General features: G+C 35.1%; 2 protein-coding genes across 4 annotated transcripts in view; one reads left to right on the top strand and one right to left on the bottom strand.

Annotated features, from left to right (window-relative positions):
* The window catches only part of LOC112045116 (fatty acyl-CoA reductase 1), a 17253-nt gene extending 3735 nt beyond the window's left edge, over positions 1-13518 (top strand). Inside the window, exons 4-13 of the mRNA XM_052882988.1 lie at positions 1446-1518; positions 2238-2328; positions 3569-3714; positions 4781-4890; positions 6424-6507; positions 7127-7235; positions 8046-8226; positions 9166-9236; positions 10512-10769; positions 12682-13518. Of these exons, the coding sequence (XP_052738948.1) occupies positions 1446-1518; positions 2238-2328; positions 3569-3714; positions 4781-4890; positions 6424-6507; positions 7127-7235; positions 8046-8226; positions 9166-9236; positions 10512-10769; positions 12682-12817 (1259 nt within the window). The 3' untranslated portion in view covers positions 12818-13518. The remainder of the gene's footprint in view (positions 1-1445; positions 1519-2237; positions 2329-3568; positions 3715-4780; positions 4891-6423; positions 6508-7126; positions 7236-8045; positions 8227-9165; positions 9237-10511; positions 10770-12681) is intronic.
* Positions 13519-14412: 894 nt separating this feature from the next.
* The window catches only part of LOC112045115 (scavenger receptor class B member 1), a 67707-nt gene continuing 61308 nt past the window's right edge, over positions 14413-20811 (bottom strand). For all 3 annotated transcript variants that reach the window (XM_024081196.2, XM_052882987.1, XM_024081195.2), the window contains 6 exons: positions 18012-18212; positions 17437-17664; positions 16626-16740; positions 16127-16277; positions 15724-15865; positions 14413-15356 (listed from right to left, as the gene is read on the bottom strand). In XM_024081196.2, coding sequence (XP_023936964.1) covers positions 14691-15356; positions 15724-15865; positions 16127-16277; positions 16626-16740; positions 17437-17664; positions 18012-18212 — 1503 coding nt within the window. In that variant the 3' untranslated portion in view covers positions 14413-14690. The remainder of the gene's footprint in view (positions 15357-15723; positions 15866-16126; positions 16278-16625; positions 16741-17436; positions 17665-18011; positions 18213-20811) is intronic.

Below are 20811 nucleotides of genomic sequence, written 5' to 3'. Positions count from 1 at the left end.
GTTTTGTGAACATAAAAATTTTAATAAAAAAAATTCAACCGACTTCCAACTCAAAAAATAACTTTAACTAAAAAGCAAAAAATAACATCCTACCTATGTGCTACCTTCTGATCAGTTTGAAGGCGGTGCCAAGCCAGTGATGTTTTAGTTAAACACGTTTAAACTACAAAATATCTGTGGTTCTTTCAGAAACAGCTTTAATTAAAACACGACACTGGCTTGGCACCGCCTTCAAACTGATCAGAAGGTAGCACATAGGTAGGATGTTATTTTTTGCTTTTTAGTTAAAGTTATTTTTTGAGTTGGAAGTCGGTTGAATTTTTTTTATTAAAATTTTTATTTTTTTATTTTTAGTGTTAGCATACCTACTGAATGTGTATAGTCACAACCTATCTAAGTGAAAAGTTCTTATCAATACAAAATTATCAAGTCCAAACACAAGGTAGCTACTGTGAACCGTCGAGGAGTTCTCTTCACTGTGCTTCGTCTTCATCACCAGACCCTTAATACAGTCACAATCCATCTAGGTGGAAAGTTCTCATCAATACAAATTTATCAAGTCCAAACACAAGGTAGCTACTGTGAACCGTCGAGGAGTTCTCTTCACTGTCCCTCGTCTTCATCACCAGACCCTTAATACAGTCACAACCCATATAGGTGGAAAGTACTCATGAATACAAATGAATCAAGCCCAAACAAAAGGTGACTGCTGTAAATCCTTGACGAGTTCCATCGTCTGTGTTTTGGCTCCATCATCAGACCAACTCCAAACCTTCATAAAGTTGTAGTGGTTTAAAATACCTTATGGAAACACTAACAAACGCACTACCCGTCTCTACAACTTTTAAAAGTTCCCCTCAATTTCTCCAGGATGCCATCATCAGATCCTGACATGAAAAAAATGGGACCACTCTGGAAGTAAACCCTTCAAAACAAAAAAAGAATTTTCAAAATCGGTCCATAATTGACGGAATTATCGCTGGACATACATAAAAAAAAAAAAAAAAAAAAAACATACATACAGCCGAACGTAGAACCTCCTCCTTTTTGGAAGTCGGTTAAAAACTCAATATTATCAATAAAAAATCATAAGAATTATAAGTTCAATTAAAAATGTGGACGTACGCACATAACGACGTCTAAAGATAAAGGCGCATTTGACAGTTAACTAACACTTCCCTTGTCTACTCAAGTCACTCTCCCCGCCTATCCCAAGTAACCCATAAAGAATTACACAACAATAAATGTAAACGGCTCGAACGCCACGAGTATATTGAAGCCGACCGCACGACAAGCGCTTTATATCGCAAGTTGTTCCCGCCAACCGATCGACACCCCTCTCTAACTCCCCACTCTTTACGGAAACAAGTCGCGCCACCTGACGTCATATCCGTCTCAGACTACTATTTCCTACAATAAATTATAGATTATATTTTTTTATGCAGGTTTGTCTGACGAAGATCGATCACTCATTATAAGCAGAACACACATAATATATCATGCAGCTGCTAGCGTGAGGTAACTAACTTCTGTTTTAGGATTTTTTATCTTTTTCTATTTCTAAATTTCTGAAGTGCCGTAGACTCCTTAATGTCACATCAGCGGCGTCACCCTGGGGCTTAGGCGAGCGCAAAATCATCGTCTCGTTTTGACGGCCTCCGTGGCGCAGTGGTATACCCGGTGGATTTACAAAACGAAAACGGAGGCCCTGGGTTCGATCCCCGGCTGGGTAGATTGAGGTTTTCTTAATTGGTCCAGGTCTAGCTGGTGGGAGGCTCCGACCGTGGCTAGTTACCACCCTACTGACAAAGACGTACCGCCAAGCGATTTAGCATTCCGGTACGATGTCGTGTAGAAACCGAAAGGAGTGTGGATTTTCATCCTCCTCCTAACAAGTTAGCCCACTTGCATCTTAGACTGCATCATCATTTACCATCAGGTGAGATTGTAGTCAAGGGCTAACTTGTAAAGAATAAAAAAAAATCGTCTGATGGGGGCAGAAGCACGACAGATAGTCAGAACGACTCTCTAAGGGTGTCTCCTCAGAGACTTGGACTTCGGCTTAGGGGGTCGTTCTGGAAGGGTTTTAGCCTGAGTGTATCAGTCCGGGCGCCAACGAGATTGTAAGAATATAAAAAACCACATGTGACATCACATATTGGGGACCTCTGTTAATCTGTCTGTCTGTTACTGTTATAACTAAACCGCTAAACCTGTAAATATATTTTATGTTTCAGATTTGATGACTCATTGAAAATGTCACTGAAACTCAATCTACGAGGCACCAGAGAGGTCATTGATTTAGCACAACAACTAAGACATTTGGAGGTAAGTATTTTTCTACGCTAAGGCGGCCATCTTTCTGAAAATTGAACGCGGGACTTTTTGTGGATAGTTAGGGTTGTGGGGAGGGGGTGTTAAGTTTAGTCGGTAAATCAAAACAAGTCAAACAATCACGCGCGCGCCTCTCCCGCTCTTACGCCTCATGTGTTATGTAGAGAGAAAGAGAGAAAGAGAGAACGAAATCACGCGCTATACCCTTGCCGCGCGCAGCGGTATTTATTCATGCGCGCGTGTGGGTTATGTGTATGTGTGTGTCTTGCGATAGAAAATGCGGGACATGCGGGACGCATCCAACGTTTAACGGGACTATTTTACTAATTATTTCAAAGCAGGACAACTAGCACTTGTCTTACGGGACGGTCCCGCAGAATACGGGACGGTTAGCCGCCTTGTTCTACGCTCTTCTTAAGTTTTTCGTTATGTTTACCTATTATAGTCCAGGATCCGTGGAGCATATTTTCAATTGATTTGTATGAAATTAATTTTCCGTGAGTAGCTTAATTTTGATGATACGGTCAACTTTTATATTTTACGAAAATTCTTGATTCTGCTAACAGGATTACTGGGTAATGAAAATTACTTAGCGTAGGAACGAGATAACCACGCAATTTGTAGGACAATGTGGCTGTTAAATTGTATAATTATTAATTAAGCAACAGTTGGGGGGACACAAAAACCACCTAATAATTTCTACAAAATAACTTCAAAATGCCTCTTTACTTGTATTGTTATATATATTGTCTTTAATGTCTATATTGTCTAAAAAAGTTTTTTTTTTAATAAGAAATATGAAAAAACCATAAATCATGATAAAAAGTCTATACTAATATTATAAAGCTGAAGAGTTTATTTGATTGAACGCGCTAATCTCAGGGACTACAGAAAAAAAATAAGAAATCTGGAAAAACCATAAATCATGAAAATAAAATGAAAATCTATACTAATATTATAAAGCTGAAGAGTTTATTTGATTGAACGCGCTAATTTCAGGAACTACTGGTCCGATTTGAAAAATTATTTCAGTGTTAGACAGCCCATTTATCGAGGAAGGCTATAGGCCTATATATATATTATCCCCGTATTCGTACGGGAACGGAAACCACACGGGTGAAACCGCGCGGCGTCAGCTAGTAGTGATATATGAGTGAAAACACCGTACGTACGTAAATGGTCGTTTCGTAACAGTTTCTCTGAGGATAATGTGATTATAATGCTTGTGTTTCAGTGCTTTGTCCACGTGTCGACATCCTACGCCAACATCAACTGCGACCCCATAGAGGAGGTCATGTACCCCCCTCACGCTGACTGGAGAGAGGTGCTGGAGATATGTGAGAACATTGACGACCATACTCTGAACGTTCTGACACCCAAGTAAGGTTTTATAATTTAAGCTGTTTATAAAATATTTTATATTTTATAAAACATACAAATATTTATATACAGGGTGCTGGAGAGTATTTCCCATAGCTCTGGGGTTATTACTATTATTAATATATCTTTACCGAAAATTTATTAAAAATATTCAAGGAACCTGTGTTCTAAAATTAATATTATCGGGGTAAATAATATTTCTTTTGTAAATATATCGTAAAATATTTAAAACGTAGTTAAGTTATACGTATTTGAAAATGCAAGAAAAAGAAGGCGGTGTGTTACATGGAAAAATCGGAGTTACTTGATTTACTTTGTATTAAAATAGAAAAGTTTATTTCATTTATTATTAGATTAAGTTTAATACGCGCTTGGTCTGTCATCTCAACATTACATCCACAGAACCAATGATGTTAGAAGAAAAAAGAGATAGATTATCGCGGAGCGCAAGTGGTTAAAACTATGCTAATTAGCAAACCTGAACTCGGTCGCCGCACTTTCATCACGCCGTTGACATCGCCGCTAATATATTTTTTGTGTGCCAGTTATAAATATGGAATGTGGTGTATGTAACCTATTTACCTCCTTTTTCTTCTACATCATTACACAGAACGAAGATAAGCAGCTAGAACTAGCGCTTTAGTAAAATAGGTCATTTTAGCAGACTCAGGAATGATTACAAAAATAAGAAATCTAATGTCAAACAAAGATTATGATTCACAACATTTGTCAGGACAACTTAGTTAACAAATCAAACTGTAACCAAAATAAGACCCTAGAATGGCAAAGAATGACCCTGAGGGAAGTCACGCACTTGTGAACGATGTGTGTAGGTTTAAAAGCGCTTTTGACAGATATCTAACACTCCCCTTTACCACTCAAGTCACTCTCCCCGCCTATCCAAAGTAGACCCATAAAGAATTACACAACAAGAGATGTGGACGGCTCGAATGCCACGAGCACACTGAAGCCGTCCGTACCGCAAGTCGTTGCAACGCGGCGATAACAGTAAGTACACGAATCGGAATTCATGTATCTAATATATTATTTACAATAATATTTTCAGATATATAGGAGCGTTGCCCAACACGTACGTATTTTCTAAACAGTTGGCCGAACACCTGGTTTATGAACAGAAAGGAAAACTACCCGTTATTATTATAAGACCATCCGTAGGTAAGTTAATATATTCGAATTCTTTGTATTCAATAATTATTCAAAAGCTTTTATACTTCAATCAAGAAAATCCTTCATTATAACTTCAGAATTATACAACCCCAATTCGCTCATTCAGTTACTCAATCATCTATAGTCTATAGTAATATTATAAAGAGGTAAAGTTTGTAAGTTTGTAAGTTTGTAAGTTTGTAAGTTTGTAACAATTTTTTGAAATGGGGTAATCTTCGGAACTACTGGTCCGATTTTAAAAATTCTTTCACCAGTAGAATGCTACGTTATTGGGGAGTGCTATAGGCTATATTTTATATTTCTATCATATATAACTACTGAGTTATCGCGGGTTTTCTCTTACAGGTCGGACCGAAAAACTTACTTATTCGCATGCGCTGCCTCAACCATTGCGTATAATTGAAATAAATGTATGGAGGCTTTTTGAACCTTTAAAAGTTCTACAAAAAAGTCCGCGACACCATATATCTATCTTTTATATTTTAGCAGATATAGTACCTTTAGTACTTTAATAAATTATTTAAATTTTAAACTAAGGTTTACGTCATTATTTACACAACTAAACTTAAATCCTTAACAAAATAAATTATTTAATAATCACAAGGATATTATAGAGATAAGATTTGCCCTTTACAGTATGTTAATTAGTTATATAGTCTCGGAGATAATACAAAATTTCTGAAAGTCGCAGAAATGCCGCTATATGACGCCCCGCGGTTTCAATTACGTGGTTCCCGTTCCCGTGTGAATATGAGGACCAAACATAGCCTATGACACTCGCAAATAATGTAGCTTTCTATTGGTAAAAGAATTTTCCAAATCGGTCCAGTAGATCCAGAGATTACCCCCGACAACCACACAAACTTTACCTCTAAAATAGTATTAGGATAGAAGTCGCTTGGGAAATTATAGTTTTTTGGTCATTGCACCACGCACAAAAGGCTGGACCAATTTCGCTGAGGGTAGGGATAGGATAGGGGTAGGGAAGGGGTAGGGTAGGGTAGGGTACGGATAAGGTAGGGGTTGTGTAGGGTAGGGGCAAGGTAGAGGTAGGGGAAGGATATGGAACGTATAGGGTAGGGGAGGAGTAGGATAGGGGCAGGGTAGGGGTAGGGTACGGTTAGGGTAGGGTTAGGATAGGGGTAAGGTAGGGGTAGGGTAGGGGTAGATTAGGGTATGGATAGGTTACGGGTAGGGTTAGGGTAGGGGTAAGGTGGGGGGAGGGTTTGCTTGCGGTAGAGTAGGAGTAAGGTAGGGGTAGGGTAGGGTAGGGTTGGGTAGGTTTACGAGCAGGGTAAGGTAGAGGTAGAGAAGTTTACATCAATTTTTACGCGGACGAAGTCGCGGGCGTCCGCTAGTTCTTTTATATTTTAATAAATTTTCATAATTAAACATAAACATCCAATCCACTGTTGTGTCAATTTTATCCTAAATAAACATTAATAGTTAAGTAATTCAATATAAAAAAAGCTATTATTAAAATCAATTATTAATAAAAAATATGATAATAATAATTTTCAGTGGTGGCAAGTGTCAATGAACCAGTCCCTGGATGGATTGAAAACTTCAATGGACCAATCAGTCTGGTGATTGCCAGTGGAAAAGGTACGCATTTTATACTAGTGGACCTGGTCAAGCTTCACTTTGACTCATTCCCTACCCCTATCCTATTCTACTCCCACTCTACCCTACCCAACCCGATCTCAAACCCTACCGTACCCCTATATATTATAATTAGCATAAAAAAGGCTATATGAGCTAACTTTAAAAGATAGACATATTGTACTGTCGCGGGCTTTTTTAGAACTTTTAAAGGTGAACAATTCTGGCTTACGTGATTTTCGCAAAACATTGCAGCGCATACAGCGTAAGCTCTATCAAATATGAAAAAGACCCCCATTTTGAAACATTCATTGCCTAGCCTTCCTCGATAAATACGCTAACTACTGAACCGGTTTTTTTCAAATCGGATCAGTAGTTCCTGAGTTCGCACGTTCAAGCAAACAAACAAACTCTTAAGCTTTATAATATTAATATTACATGCGTCTATCTATACTAATATTATAAAGATGTAAAGTTTGTAGTATTGTACGGGGTACTAGATCTACTGAACCGATTTTGAAATTGCTTTTACCTTTAGAAAGCCACGTAGTTGAGTGTCCAATTCTGTTCAATGAGACCTGTTTTTATTTTGTAAAGATATATAAATATCATTTATTGTTAGGAATACTCCGCACTATATACGGAGACCCTGACGTAGCTCCAGACTTCATTCCTGTTGACGTGGTCATCAGAGGTGTCGTAGCAGCGTCCTGGGTCAGAGGAACCAAACAGTAAGTCAATTCCGAAACGACCACTTCAGTTTCGCGAGTCGTTGAGCTTGTGTCGGTGACTTTGGTTCTTCTGCGGATCTAATCATTTCTAATTCGATCACGTAAAATTACTCGGAGCATACCTCACTCTACCTTTTGACTTTGAGGCTTCTTATGGGGTCTATAGCTTGCAACGTACGTTAATAACCTACTGCGATGCGGCGGGTAGCGGTGACATTATTATAATTATAATTAATAGTTAGGAAAGAGTAGTCTGAGAAGGATATGACGTCACTATTGTTGGAATCATTCGGTCAATTTGTGATGACGCTAGATGGCGCTAGTTGTCTCCGTTACGAGTGGGGAATAGTGAGAGGGGGCACATTGGCGCTCGCAGCACTGTCCGTGGCAGTGTTCCGGTGGCGATCGATCCATCAACATCTCTCGTAGTAATCCTTCTGGATTACTCTATAGTAATCCTTCAAGGATAGATAGGGAAAATCTCTCTCTGCCTTGATCAGTGAACTCTGTTGTATTTTGGTTACATTTTGACTTGTTACTTTAATTGTTCTGACACATATTGTGAATGAACCTTTGTTTTAACATTGGCTTTTTCTTATCTTTTTTTAATCCACTTCTGAGTTTCCTAAAAATAATATATTGGAACGGGGTCTCAACTGAAAAAAGCTGAGACTTTTTCTAGGTTATGCCACAAATGGCAGAGTATTTATTATTCTGAAATAATTGTGATGTGTGGCATAATGTAGCAATAAAGATTTTTCTTTCTTTTTCTCTTTCTTAGATTCTATATTCTGTTGTTTATAATTTCAGATTGGAGCCCACAGATGACATACCAATCTACAACACCTGCAACGGTTCCAAATGTTACAGTGTATCGCACAAAGAACTCTTTACACTCGGCAAAATAATTATCGCATCGCACCCATTGGATGACATGCTATGGACTACCGGTGGAACATTTACTACTAATAAAACTGTTTACTTTACAAAGGTGAGTTTTACAATAAAACCTTTTATGTCTTCAAACTAGTGGACGCCCGCGACTTCGTCCGCCCTAAGACCTCTTTAATCCAGCCCTTACTAGTATCGCTGTAAAAATGGTGTAACTTCTCCCGTTTTCCCAACATTTCCCTTCACTGCTCTGCTCCTATAGATTGTAGCGTTATGAAAAGTATACTATAACCTGCCCAGGAGTATGAAGAATAATTGTACCAAGTTTGTTAAAATCCGTGGAGTAGTTTTTGTTTCTATAACGAACATGCAGACAGACAGACGAAAATATTACTTATTGAATTTTTGGTATCAGTATCGATCACTAATCACCCCTGATAGTTATTTTGGAAATATATTTCATGTACAGAATTAACCTCTATACAGATTTATTATAAGTATAGATAGATAGATAGATATTGTTTTTTATAATTACATCGTGAGATTCGATTTTCGTTACTACTTTCAGTAGCAAAACTCTATAAGGCGTGATTGCCGTTAAATGCAACAAATAATTTTTTTTTAATTTTATTTATATCGACAACCTCTTTGATGCTGTGGTGGTTTTCATAAAGAGTCTATATTCGATTACCATCTCAAGTCAGTTTAGATTTTATATTTTTTAAACTGGCAAAAGTCTAACTTGATGGAAAGTTTTCTTAGTCTAGCTGGTGGGAGGCTTCGGCTGCGACTAGTTACCACCTTAGCGACAAAGACATAACGCCAAGCGATTTAGCGTTCCGGTACGGTGTCGTGTAGAAATCGAAAGGAAATTTTGATTAAAATTAAAATCTAAGATGGAAGTCAAGTTAGCCCGCTGCAATCTTAGATTGCATCATCACTTACCATCAGGTGAGATTGTAGTCAAAGGCTAACTTGTATAGAAATACAAAAGATTATTATTGATTGGAAGTAGAAATATGTTTACATATGATTACAGATGCTATTACTTCATGTACTACCTGCAATTCTAGTTGATACTTTGCTATGGATATTTGGAAGAAAGACAATGTAAGCTTTTTGTTTAAATATTTTATTTTTAATTTCAATACAAATCGGAGTAGAGAATATGATCGCCCTGCTCAAGAGGCCAAGACAAGTTCACAGGCAACCAAAAACGTGAATGTGGTAATCCATACTAATTTATAAATGTAAAAGTGTCTGTCGATCTGTCTGTTTGTTTGTTCGTCTTTCATGGCAAAACGGAGTGACACAGGCTACTTTTTGTATCTTTCTAACCCTACTTCCCTAAAATAGGGGGTAGAAGTTTGTATAAAGCATTTGTAGGGTAGGTACCCTATCTAGTACCTACCCTACATATGCTTTATACAAACACCTAAAAAAGTTCACATAATTCAAAGCAAAGCTTGACCGGGTCCTCTAGATCTACATAGAGAATGTGTCTAAGTTAGCGGAAATTTTCAAAAATCCCGCGTACGGCCATGGATTTTTTGGTATTAAAAGAAGCCTGTGTGATAATCCAGCATAATTTGTATCATCATTTCAAAATTCAGTTAAATCGGTTCAATAATTGCAGCTTCAAGAAGTAACAAAGATTCATCCGTACTGTCGCATTTATTATAATAGAGTTTGGCTAATGAAAGTAGAGAACAATAATCGCCCGCCAAATTTAAAAAATCATTTAAACAAATTAAAAAAACATGCGTTTTCATAATTGATTTAAATATTTTTTTTTGTGATTACTAATGTATATTATAGTACCTATAATTATTAAACTCAGTTATTCCAATATTTGCACTATAATTTTGAGATTTTTTTAAATTTGGCGGGCGATTTCTGTTTCTACTTTCATTAGCCAAACTCTAGTATAATAAATGCGACAGTACGGATGAATCTTTGTTACTTCTTGACGCTGCAATTATTGAACCGATATAACTGAATTTTAAAATGATATAATATTATAATAATAAGATAGTTATATTAGTGTGTATATTGCCAGTTCGACAAGTCCGTCCTGCCTTAACATCATCATTAATAATCTATATTCGGATCACTGTTGAGCACGAGTCTCCTCTCAGAATGAGAGGGTTAGGCTAATAAGTCTACCACGCTGGCTCAATACGGATTGGCAGACTTCGCACACATAGGTTTCCTCACGATGTTTTTCTTCATTTTGAGACACGGGATATTTAATTTCTTAAAATGCACATGAAAACTTGGAGGTGCATTTCCGAACCTTACGCCCAACAAATTGAAGGCAGAGGTCACATCCACTGGGCTATCACGGCTCTGGCTTAACATAATTGGTTACATTTCTCTGACCAGGCTACTCAAGATCCAACGCCGCATATACTCCGCAAATCTCGCTCTTCAACTGTTCCTCACCAAGGTCTGGACCATTTCCAACAAGAATTACCTTTTCCTTCGGACGAAGATAAAAGAAGAAGACAATGAACACTTCTACTATGTCATGGAAGATGTTGAAAGATATGAATATTGTAAAAACGCTATAATTGGTGCGAGAAGATACTTGTTAAAGGAGAGGGATGAAGATATACCCAAAGCCAGAGCTCATCATAAAAGGTAACGAAATAAGTGGTATTTTTAACCGACTTCAAAAAGGAGGAGGTTCTCAATTCGGTCGGTATTTTTTTTTTTTTTTATTTTTTTTTTTTTATGTATGTACACCGATTACTCAAAGACGCCTGGACCGATTTCAAAAATTCTTTTTTTGTTTGAAACGGTATAGTCCCCATTTGGCCCCATTGCCATCATGTCAAGATCTGATGATAGAATCCTGGAGAAATTGAGGAGAACTTTCTAAAATTATATGGGTGTCTAGTGTGTTCGTAAACTTTTCCATTTAGTACTTTTAAGCACTACAATTTCATGAAGGTTTAAAATCGATCTGATGATGGAGCCATAAAATAGACGAGGGAACTCCTCGGCGATTTACAGCAGTTACCTTGTGTTTGGGCTTGATTAATTTGTATTAATGAGAACTTTGCACATAAATAGGTTGTGACTGTCATTTAGGGGTTTGGTGATGAAGACCAAGGACAATTAAGGGAACTCCTTAACAGTTTACAGTAACTACCTTGTGTTTGGCCTTTATTAATTCGTATTGCTGAGAACTTTCTACCTAGATGAGTTGTGTCTGTTATTAGGGGTATAATGATGAAGACCAAGGTCAATTAAGGGATCCCCTTAACGGTTTACGGTAGCTACCTTGCAGCAATACAAATTAATCAAGCCCAAACGGCTTGATTAATTTGTATTGCTGAGAATTTTGTACCAAGATGGGTTGTGACTGTCATTAGGGGTCTGATGTATTCGTTTGAGATAAAATTTTACACTAAAAATGGAAAAATAATAAAAATTTTAGTAAAAAAATACAACCGACTTCAAAACCTAAAAACGTACCCACTAAACTAAAAAGCGAAAAATAACGTCATAATATGTTCTACCTGCTGATCAGTATGAAGGCGGTGCTTAGCCGGTGTTGTCTTAATTTAAGCCATTTCTGACAGGACCACATGAAACAACACTGTGTGCAAAAGCTAAATCTATAAGATATTCTCACATGGCTTGATGATTAATACATCACCGGCTTAGCACTGCCTTCATACTGATCAGCAGGTAGAACATATTATGACGTTATTTTTCGCTTTTTAGTTTAGTGGGTACGTTTTTAGGTTTTGAAGTCGGTTGTATTTTTTTATTAAAATTTTTATTATTGACGACTAGTCTCGTTCACATGTGCCATTTAGGTCAAAAAAGTTCTCCGTCTCCTATAAAAATGGTTGAGGAATTTATATAGATAGTAGATGGTTTTTGAAAAAATTAGAGGCCTGTTCGCAAAAATTGCAAAGTTATAAACAATTAACTAAAGATTAAAGAAAGGGTTCAAAATCATCGCCATCAGATTATTATTCGTTTATCTATCAATCAAATTTACTTAGTCGAGGTTACTACACTATTGATGAGTTCCTTAACGATAAAGGTGCTTGGAGGCCATTGGATCAGCTTCCACCTTCACACAGGAAGTAAAATTATAAGAAATTGTAATTGTTATCAATTGTAAATTATAGTACTGTATGACTTTTTCATTTCAAAAGAGCAACTGTTGATTTTCTTGCCGGTATCTTCTCAGCAGAACCTGCCTTCCGAACCGGTGGTAGAATCTTTACAAATAGTCAACTGACGTGTCAAAAGTGCTTGTAAATTGGCTCAATTTACTTGAAATAAATGAATTTTGATTTTGATTTTTTGAAATCATAAAAGGAGGAACTGTTGAGTTTCTTGCCGGTTTCTTCTCAGCAGAACCACCATTCCGAACCGGTTCACGTCAGTTGACTATTTGTAAAGAAGGTAGAATCTTTAAAAATAGTCAACTGACGTGTCAAAAGTGCTTGTAAACTGAGCCTACTTGAAATAAATGAATTTTGATTTTTTTGACATGCTCTCTATCTATAAATATTTTATTTCATTTCAGAATTGCGTTATTAGACCAATTGGTGCAATGTCTTTTCTACAGCTACATATTTTGGAGTCTCATACATACTGATTTTGTTCGCAGCCTGTTTGAGAAATACACATTAAATTTTTGCTCACATTTATATAAGCTCTAATATGTTCAACAGTTATACTGAATTATTCAATATTTTATTAAGCTTTTGTGTAAGAGCCACGCAGAAATAGGCCCAAAAAGTAAAAATAAGTATTTTTATCAAACCAACTTTTTTTTTTAATTTTTAGAACAACAACTGGTTCTTTGACTCCTACAAGTTATATGTATTTATTTTTTACCATGTTGTATTGGTTGAAAATGTCAAAAAAAACACATTTTTTTTAATTCATAAAATATTTTATTTTCATTAAAAACCAGTAACTAGTAACAGAGTAAAAAGTAATTACTGTACACCACACAAAATTATTGAAAAATGGTTATTGTTATAAAATAACTTTCAATACTTTTAATGTATTACCAAATATACAATATTGTAAGAACATCGAACCCTTATTTTCTTAGCACAAGTCATTTTGATTCAATATATATTCATTATATTTTAAATTGTGAATAATTTAAAATGTAAATATTGCAAATTCTTTGAAATTTTGACCATATTGAAATATATGTTCAAATACAAAATGAAATATTGTAAAAATTTTAAAGATTTTGGTTTACAAAGGCAAATAGGTGTTCGTATAGTTAATCGTTTTTCTTACTGTTTGTTTTAATTAAAACTAATATATTATTATCTAGGTATGAAGTAAATTTATTTGTACAGGTAGATATTGGTATTTTATAATTAAATCAGATTGTCAAATTAATATTAAAAATCGCTGGTTTTCTTTATATACTAAATCAATATTCTAGTTCTATGAGTGTATTACTATAATCACTTAAAATAACATGGTTATTATAATTTATATAATATAAAATAGAGATTTTCATTAAATATAAAAAAGCGTATTTTAATTTATTTCCGTACATTTAATATTTTTAAGGAAGAGTTGGGAGGTCAGAAATATTTTAAAATTAGGTAAATATAATTATTGTGTTTAACTGTCTCTTACTGCTATCCTTTTACCAACAAATATACGGGAGTCTTGTTTTATTAATAGGTAATAAATTATTATTTTAATTATAAAAAAGTCTTATATAAACGTGTTTAATATTAATAATTTCAATATTTAAATATGAGCTAGAAATACGTGTTGCACTAAAATCTGAAAGTAAAAACATTACTTTAGTAAAATATAATATAAAAAAATATTGAGAGTTGGGAAATATGGAATGAGCTTAGCAAACACACTTGTGCAATAAAATATGTATAAATCCATTTATTATCATTATTTAAAAAATGCGTTTGTGCACTAATATCTCGTTCTAGACAGCATTTGTTTCTATCATCTAAATTTGTGCTTATTATCAGTAAACAAAATAGCTGTCTGTTATTTAAACTGAAATTATTAATATTACTACACTGACCTTAATTACTTACAATAACTTTAAATTATTTGGAAACTGAGAAAGTCACTAATAGCTTAAAATTAACACTTAGGTACAATCCATTTCACTGCTAGATTAATAATTCGGTACTCGATATCTTTCAGAGGTCAGTTGAGCCTGTTTGAATTTAGTATTATTTGGATTAAAAACATACCAGACCTTCGGTATTTTATAAAAGTTAAAAATCCAGACCTCCTGGTAGGAGAATGGGAAACTTTCAGATTTTAAAAAATTACGAAAATCCGGCCTATGATAGGTTCTTAGACCATTAGTATCTTTAAAGGAAAACCATTAAATGAGTAAATTTCATGGCTTTTAATTTCTTAAGCGCCGAGTTAGCGAATATCACAGCAGAAATGGTAACACACATTACTTATTTAACTTTTAAATTCAATCAAATTGGCACCAGTCTTTTTCATACACTCCACACTGATATTTCAAAAGTTTTGGCAAGTCTAACATGGCAAGACTCACGATTATAAGTAAAATTATTCGATATGTATGTATAACTCGTTTTTACTGTTTTTCCTTCGACGGTCTGCATCATCAAACTCACTACCATCGTCTAAAACTTCCAAATATTTGCAATTGTCTTCACTATCACTTTGTTTTACAAATCTATATGTTTTCGTATCGGAGTCGCTTTCACTGGAATCACTTTTGAAGGCTTCGTTTGTTTCATCTTGTGATTCATCAGGATTTATAAGTGAGTTCTTTCTATCGTTGTGTTTTGCAGTCTGTTTGGAATGACCTAGTTCAAACTTCCCTTTGACGTCGTGAACTCTATCGCTCAGTCTGCGTCCCAACTCCTTAATTTTATCACTTTGGGTTTTCATAAATGTTGTTTTTGTATCAAACGTTTGATCCGAATCTGTATCTGAGAGAGGGAGTTCACAAGGAGCATAAATGTCACCTCTATTGTTGACTTTGTTATTTTTCTCTCGTTCCACCCAAATGCTTGGTCTGAAGTTGATGGTGTTCTTTTTGGAGTAAGACTTAAACATAATCTTGAACGTCAGGATGTAACTAGTGACAAGTATCAAGATTGTGCCAGCGATGAAACTGATATACATCCAACATTGTTCGGCGACCGGTAAAATGTTTAGGTACATTTTGAATTTGAGCTCGAGCGGTGGTGGAAGAGTATACATTCTCTGTAACAGAAATAAAAAAATGTTAATAATACGTACAACAAAACGAACAATTATAAATTAAGATTTTAAGAGAATCAATTGAAAAATTTTCAACAGACGTCTATCGATGGGACTATTTATAATAAGTATGCAGCAGAGACATTAGTATGCATTATATTTTTGTTACATATAATATACTCGTACAAAAAAAATAAGTATCAGTTCTCAAAAGGAGACTAACTCAACAACTTAATTATATCTATAGACTCAACAATTTGGGCATTTTAATATAATGTAAATTTAAATAAATTTTATAAAATATTTTGAACTTCGTGTGCAACTATATGTATAAATGAATGAAGTCATATAGTGCTTGAAATATACTTACAATATCAAACCATAGCAGTGGGAGGTACATGTTAGAGAATTTCTCTGTATGCCGTATCATACTGATGTCACCAAGAGCCATGTTGATCTGAAACTTGGAGCTGACATCCAAAGGCAACCCTGCGTTTGGCTGCACCCAAAATCTACAAAAAATAAATCAAATTTAAGTTTCAGTTTGATAAGAGTATTAATAAATTGTAGTTACAACTAGCAAACTTTATAAAATCAAAATATGTATGAAGTCCACTTGTCATAGAGTGACTCGTTTCAAAATCAAACCATATATATTTTAGAATCCGATCTAATTATTAAGCTTTTACATTTTTACATTCGACAGGATGTCTACTAGGACTTTTGTAACTCATATTATCACAAATAGACAATTAAGTAAAAAAACCTCTTACCTAGTCTCATGCTGCTCTTTATTCGGTGTCAGGCCTTCAACTTTGCTGAATAGTACTTCGTCTCCTTTGTAGAAGTGAGGGTAGGACAGCGCAATCGGGAAACCATAGTAACAATCAGTGACATCAATTAGCCCTTCGGGAAGACATTTACCTACAAAAGGTTAACAATATTTTACTCTAGCTGAATTTTAACTATTATTTTAAACTGTTTCTTTGAAAATAGTATTTTTTTTTATAATAGGTATCTACTTTGTGGCATTGAGTTATGTCCAGGTGTTTTGTTAACATTTTATGCAATCATTTTTGTTAACATTTCCTTATCTATCTATCGTTATAATATAATGAACTGTAACCTCTTGAGAAAATATTAGAATCGATTATTTTAATTTGTTTGTAGACAATGGTTTTTGTCTCTTTATTTTTAAGTATTTAATATTATCATTGTAATTTAATTTATTAATTTCAATTTTAGATATTACGATTGTTTACTAAATCTTACCATGTCTACAGAAGCACTTGTTCTCTTCAATAAACTTCCCGTTATCCAACATATGCTCTGGGAACACATATTTGTACGCTTTCATACCATTCTTCACACCTTCTTCAGCCGGTATCTGGAATTATACATATACTTCTTCAGCAAATTTAGTTTCACAAGTTGACATAACAAATTTTTTATGGTCGCTAAAATGTTCTACAAATTTTACTAGAACTTTTCAAGCTTTTGAATTTGCATTATAACTTAATTATCAAGCTTATCAAATTTATCAAGTTGGCAATTTTAATTGTTATCAGACAATTTCAAATCTAATTTTGATAAGAGTTAATGGTATGTGGTTTATAATAAGATAGAATATGTTCCTTTATTTATATTTATATATAGTTCAATTTATAGGTATTGCAGATCGGCAATTCTAATTTCTCATAATTACATCTATACTAATATTATAAACCTGCCTTACAAACCGGTGGTAGAATCTTTACAAATAGTCAACTGACGTCTCAAAAGTGCTTGTATACTGAGCCTACTTGAAATAAATGATTTTTGATTTGATTTGAAAGCTGAAGAGTTTGTTTGTTTGTATGATTGAACACGCTAATCTCAGGAACTTCTGGTCCGATTTGAAAAATTATTTCAGTGTTAGATAGCTTAATTATCGATTAGGCTATAGGCTATATATTATCCGCGTATTCCTACGGGAACGGGAACCATGCGGGTGAAACCGCGCAACGACAGCTAGTATTTAATATCTTTGTTTGATTAAATCAATAAAATAGAGCAAGTGGTAAACAAACTGTTTTAGACTTACCAAAGGTGCTGCTCGACATAGACTCTTTCTATAGAACAGAACAGACTGGTTCCTGCTGACTCCTCCTTGGAACTTAGTTCCATCTGAGGCGTTCTGAACGTTGGAGCAATGCTTGCCGTCCCACTGCGGAAGATCGGTGGAGCCTCGGTAGGTGTCGATGAGACCAGACCGGGACACGTCAGTCTCCCCTGTGAAGACTGTCTCGTAGTCACCGTTGAAATCGTACATCTGTTTAACAGAATACAAAAATTAATTTATTTCAAGTAGGCTTAGTTTACAAGCACTATTGAAACGTCAAGCTATGTCATGGTTTAATCCATGTAATTAAAAATAAAGTTATGACTTCCAAACGAGCATTGGTTCGAGAAGAGCCCACAACAAACTCAGCCAGGTTTCACGTTTTTTTTATTTTATCACCATTTAACAATAGGTATACAAAGTAGCCAGTCATTTAATTTCCAAGCTATTTTGTTGTTTATTTAATCATTAACACAGTAATACGATTTATATTTTAATTGACGAAGTTAAGCGCTCTTCGCATAAGAGTCAGATTATTGATGAATAAAAAAACCTACCCTATCAATGAGCCCCAGTTTATCAAAGTATATCCAACTAGGCATGAAGGTGTTCCCCAGAGTCATCAGTTCGGACTTGTAGCCCATCATGAACTCCTTAGCAGTCATCTTCATCAGAGGCTGGCTGTTGGTCAGGCCGATCAGGTTGTTCAGGCCGAAGCGTGTCATGAAGCTTTCCTGGGACACCACGTTGGCAATTGACTGAAACAATAAACAGGAGTTTATACTCTAGTTGACGCCCTCCCAGACGAGTCTCAGAATGAGAGGAGTTAGGCCATTAGTCCACCACGCTGGCCCAATGCGGATCGGCAGACTTCACACACGCAGAGAATTAAGAAAATTATCTGGTGTGCAGGTTTGCTCACGATGTTTTTCTTCATCGTTTGAGACACGTGATATTTAATTTCTTAACATGCACTCAACTAAAAAGTAGGAGGTGCATGCTCCGGACCGGATTAGAACCTACGCCCTCCGGAATCGGAGGCAGAGGTCAAATCCACTGGGCTATCACGGCTCAATAGTACATGGAATAAGGGTCTGATATATATCGATATTAATTGATAAAACTTTTCATTTTTATAGACGCAATAATTGCTAGTTATAATCATACTTTGTGTGTTCCTACGTAGGGTCTCTTCCTGAATGAAGCTATGCATATAATGTAACGTTTAATTATTGTCCAAAAAGAGAGAAAATGTATTCGAGAAATTCAAAAGAAATATTATTTAAATTATATTTTTCCATGGAAAATGAGAGATTTCCCACGTGCTGATTGTAATTGATTTTAAACCAAAATGCGTAATAAATTACGAAGAACAATAATAAAAAGTGTATTGTTTGTTATTTCTCGGGTTTTAATTTGTTTACCTGCAGTCTATAATATTAAATTTTATGTGTTTATACCAAGGAATTGTAGTCGATAATAATGGTAGTAGAGGGAAATAATGTAAAATATACAGTCATATTACGATCGATAAATTGTTATTATGATCGTAAAAATCCAGTAATTCCTCTGAAAAATAGGCCCTATATACATTTTAATTAGGCATATTATACTATATCAGTATAATATTTATCATTAGGAACAACATTAATAAGTACATCACAAAATAATAATACCTAGATATCATAATCATCATCATCATTATCAAAGCATATTTGACTCACTGCTGAGCACGAGTCTCTTCTCAAAATGAGAGGGCCAATAGTCTACCACGCTGACCCAATGCGGATTAGCAGACTTCACACACGTTGAATTAAGAAAATTCTCAGGTATGCAGGTCCTCACAATGTTTTTCCTTCACTGTTTGTGACACGTGATATTAGATTTCTTAAAATGCACACAACTGAAAAGTTGGAGGTGCATGCCCCGGACCGGATTCGAACCTACACCCTGCGGATTCGTAGGCAGAAGTCTGGGTTCTCACGGCTCTTTATATAAATAAAATTGAAGTGACTGTTTTCTCAAATGTTTATAGTTTTTTATACGATACTAAGCCACAAACAAACTTTTAATTCTTGTGTGTCTGTTTATCCGAATGAACAGATTACTACGACTTTCACAGAAATATAGGGAAGTGACAAAGAATTACACAACATAATATAAGCTACCTTTTATCCCGGAAAACCACATGGTTCCCAAGGGAATTGTATTTTTTTCCCTGTAGTAACATTCAAACATGCTGATAACTATATCATTATCTTTTTACGTAATATCTTAGTCATAAATTAAAAACAAGAAGTAGTAAAGAATTTTGCATTGGCTAGGGTCAAATTTGGGTTAAGGTCCGTGTAACTTGATTGTTTCCTTATTTCTTTAGTTACAAGTATAAATTAAGTTATACAATACTTACTTATAGCTTTTTATTCTTCTAATATACCTATTCATCACAATTAATGTGTATAAAAATTACCTTAATAAAGACTTAAGAAGAGCTTAATTTTTGTTTTCCAGAAACTTTAATGCGAACGTAAACCTTCAAAATGTAATCAATAGAATTAGCCCCTAGGTTCCCTAGAGACCCCTAAAATTAAATCTTTAATTTTTGTTATAAATATTGTATTAATAATGTACGCCATTGACGATCAAATATTCTCACGTTTCTGCAGCACCCACGACTATAACTGATCGTGTATTGGTCACTGCGTGTATGGCGATGCTAGGCATTGACGATCAAGTATACCCACGTTTCTACAGCGCTGCCCGCAGCAAAAACGTTTCACGTATAGTTTAGTCGAGTCGTCATGCACGCAGCGACCAACACACGATCAGTTATAGCCCTGGTTGCAGAAATGTCGTGATCGTCAAGGGCTGGCAAATGTTTTTTGAAGGGTTGCCGTCGCTCAGACCGGATTACCTTTGGATTTGTATCGCACTCAAATTAATCAACAAAATTGACAGTCGATTTTGAGGAGGTCAAGGTAAATTCACACATTGAAAATATTTAATACCAATAAATATATCCTGTGTCCTTATACTAGACACAACTATAAATTTTAATCGTAATGCACATACTCGTAAATGTGTAGTTTTAACACAATGAAACATCGATATTATAGTCGCAGTTTGTACATATATTATATATACACTTTAGGTCGTGATCATACTCGTATATACTTTTGACAGAGAGGTAACATCTAGCGAGGCAGGTCCTATTGTAATTGATCTAAGCCGCTAAGGGACTTGCGACTGGGTACATAATTTCTCGTAATAAACAAAGGAAAACATTTAAAAATACGCTTGTAGACAATTCACTTTTGTTCGCAATGAAAATCCCACTATCTTTACTTGTAATAAATC

This window comes from Bicyclus anynana, chromosome 8 (genome assembly GCF_947172395.1).
Source record: "Bicyclus anynana chromosome 8, ilBicAnyn1.1, whole genome shotgun sequence".
Lineage (NCBI taxonomy): Eukaryota > Metazoa > Arthropoda > Insecta > Lepidoptera > Nymphalidae > Bicyclus > Bicyclus anynana.
Note: the sequence above shows the minus strand (reverse complement) of the source record. Positions and strands in the feature narration are given on the sequence as shown.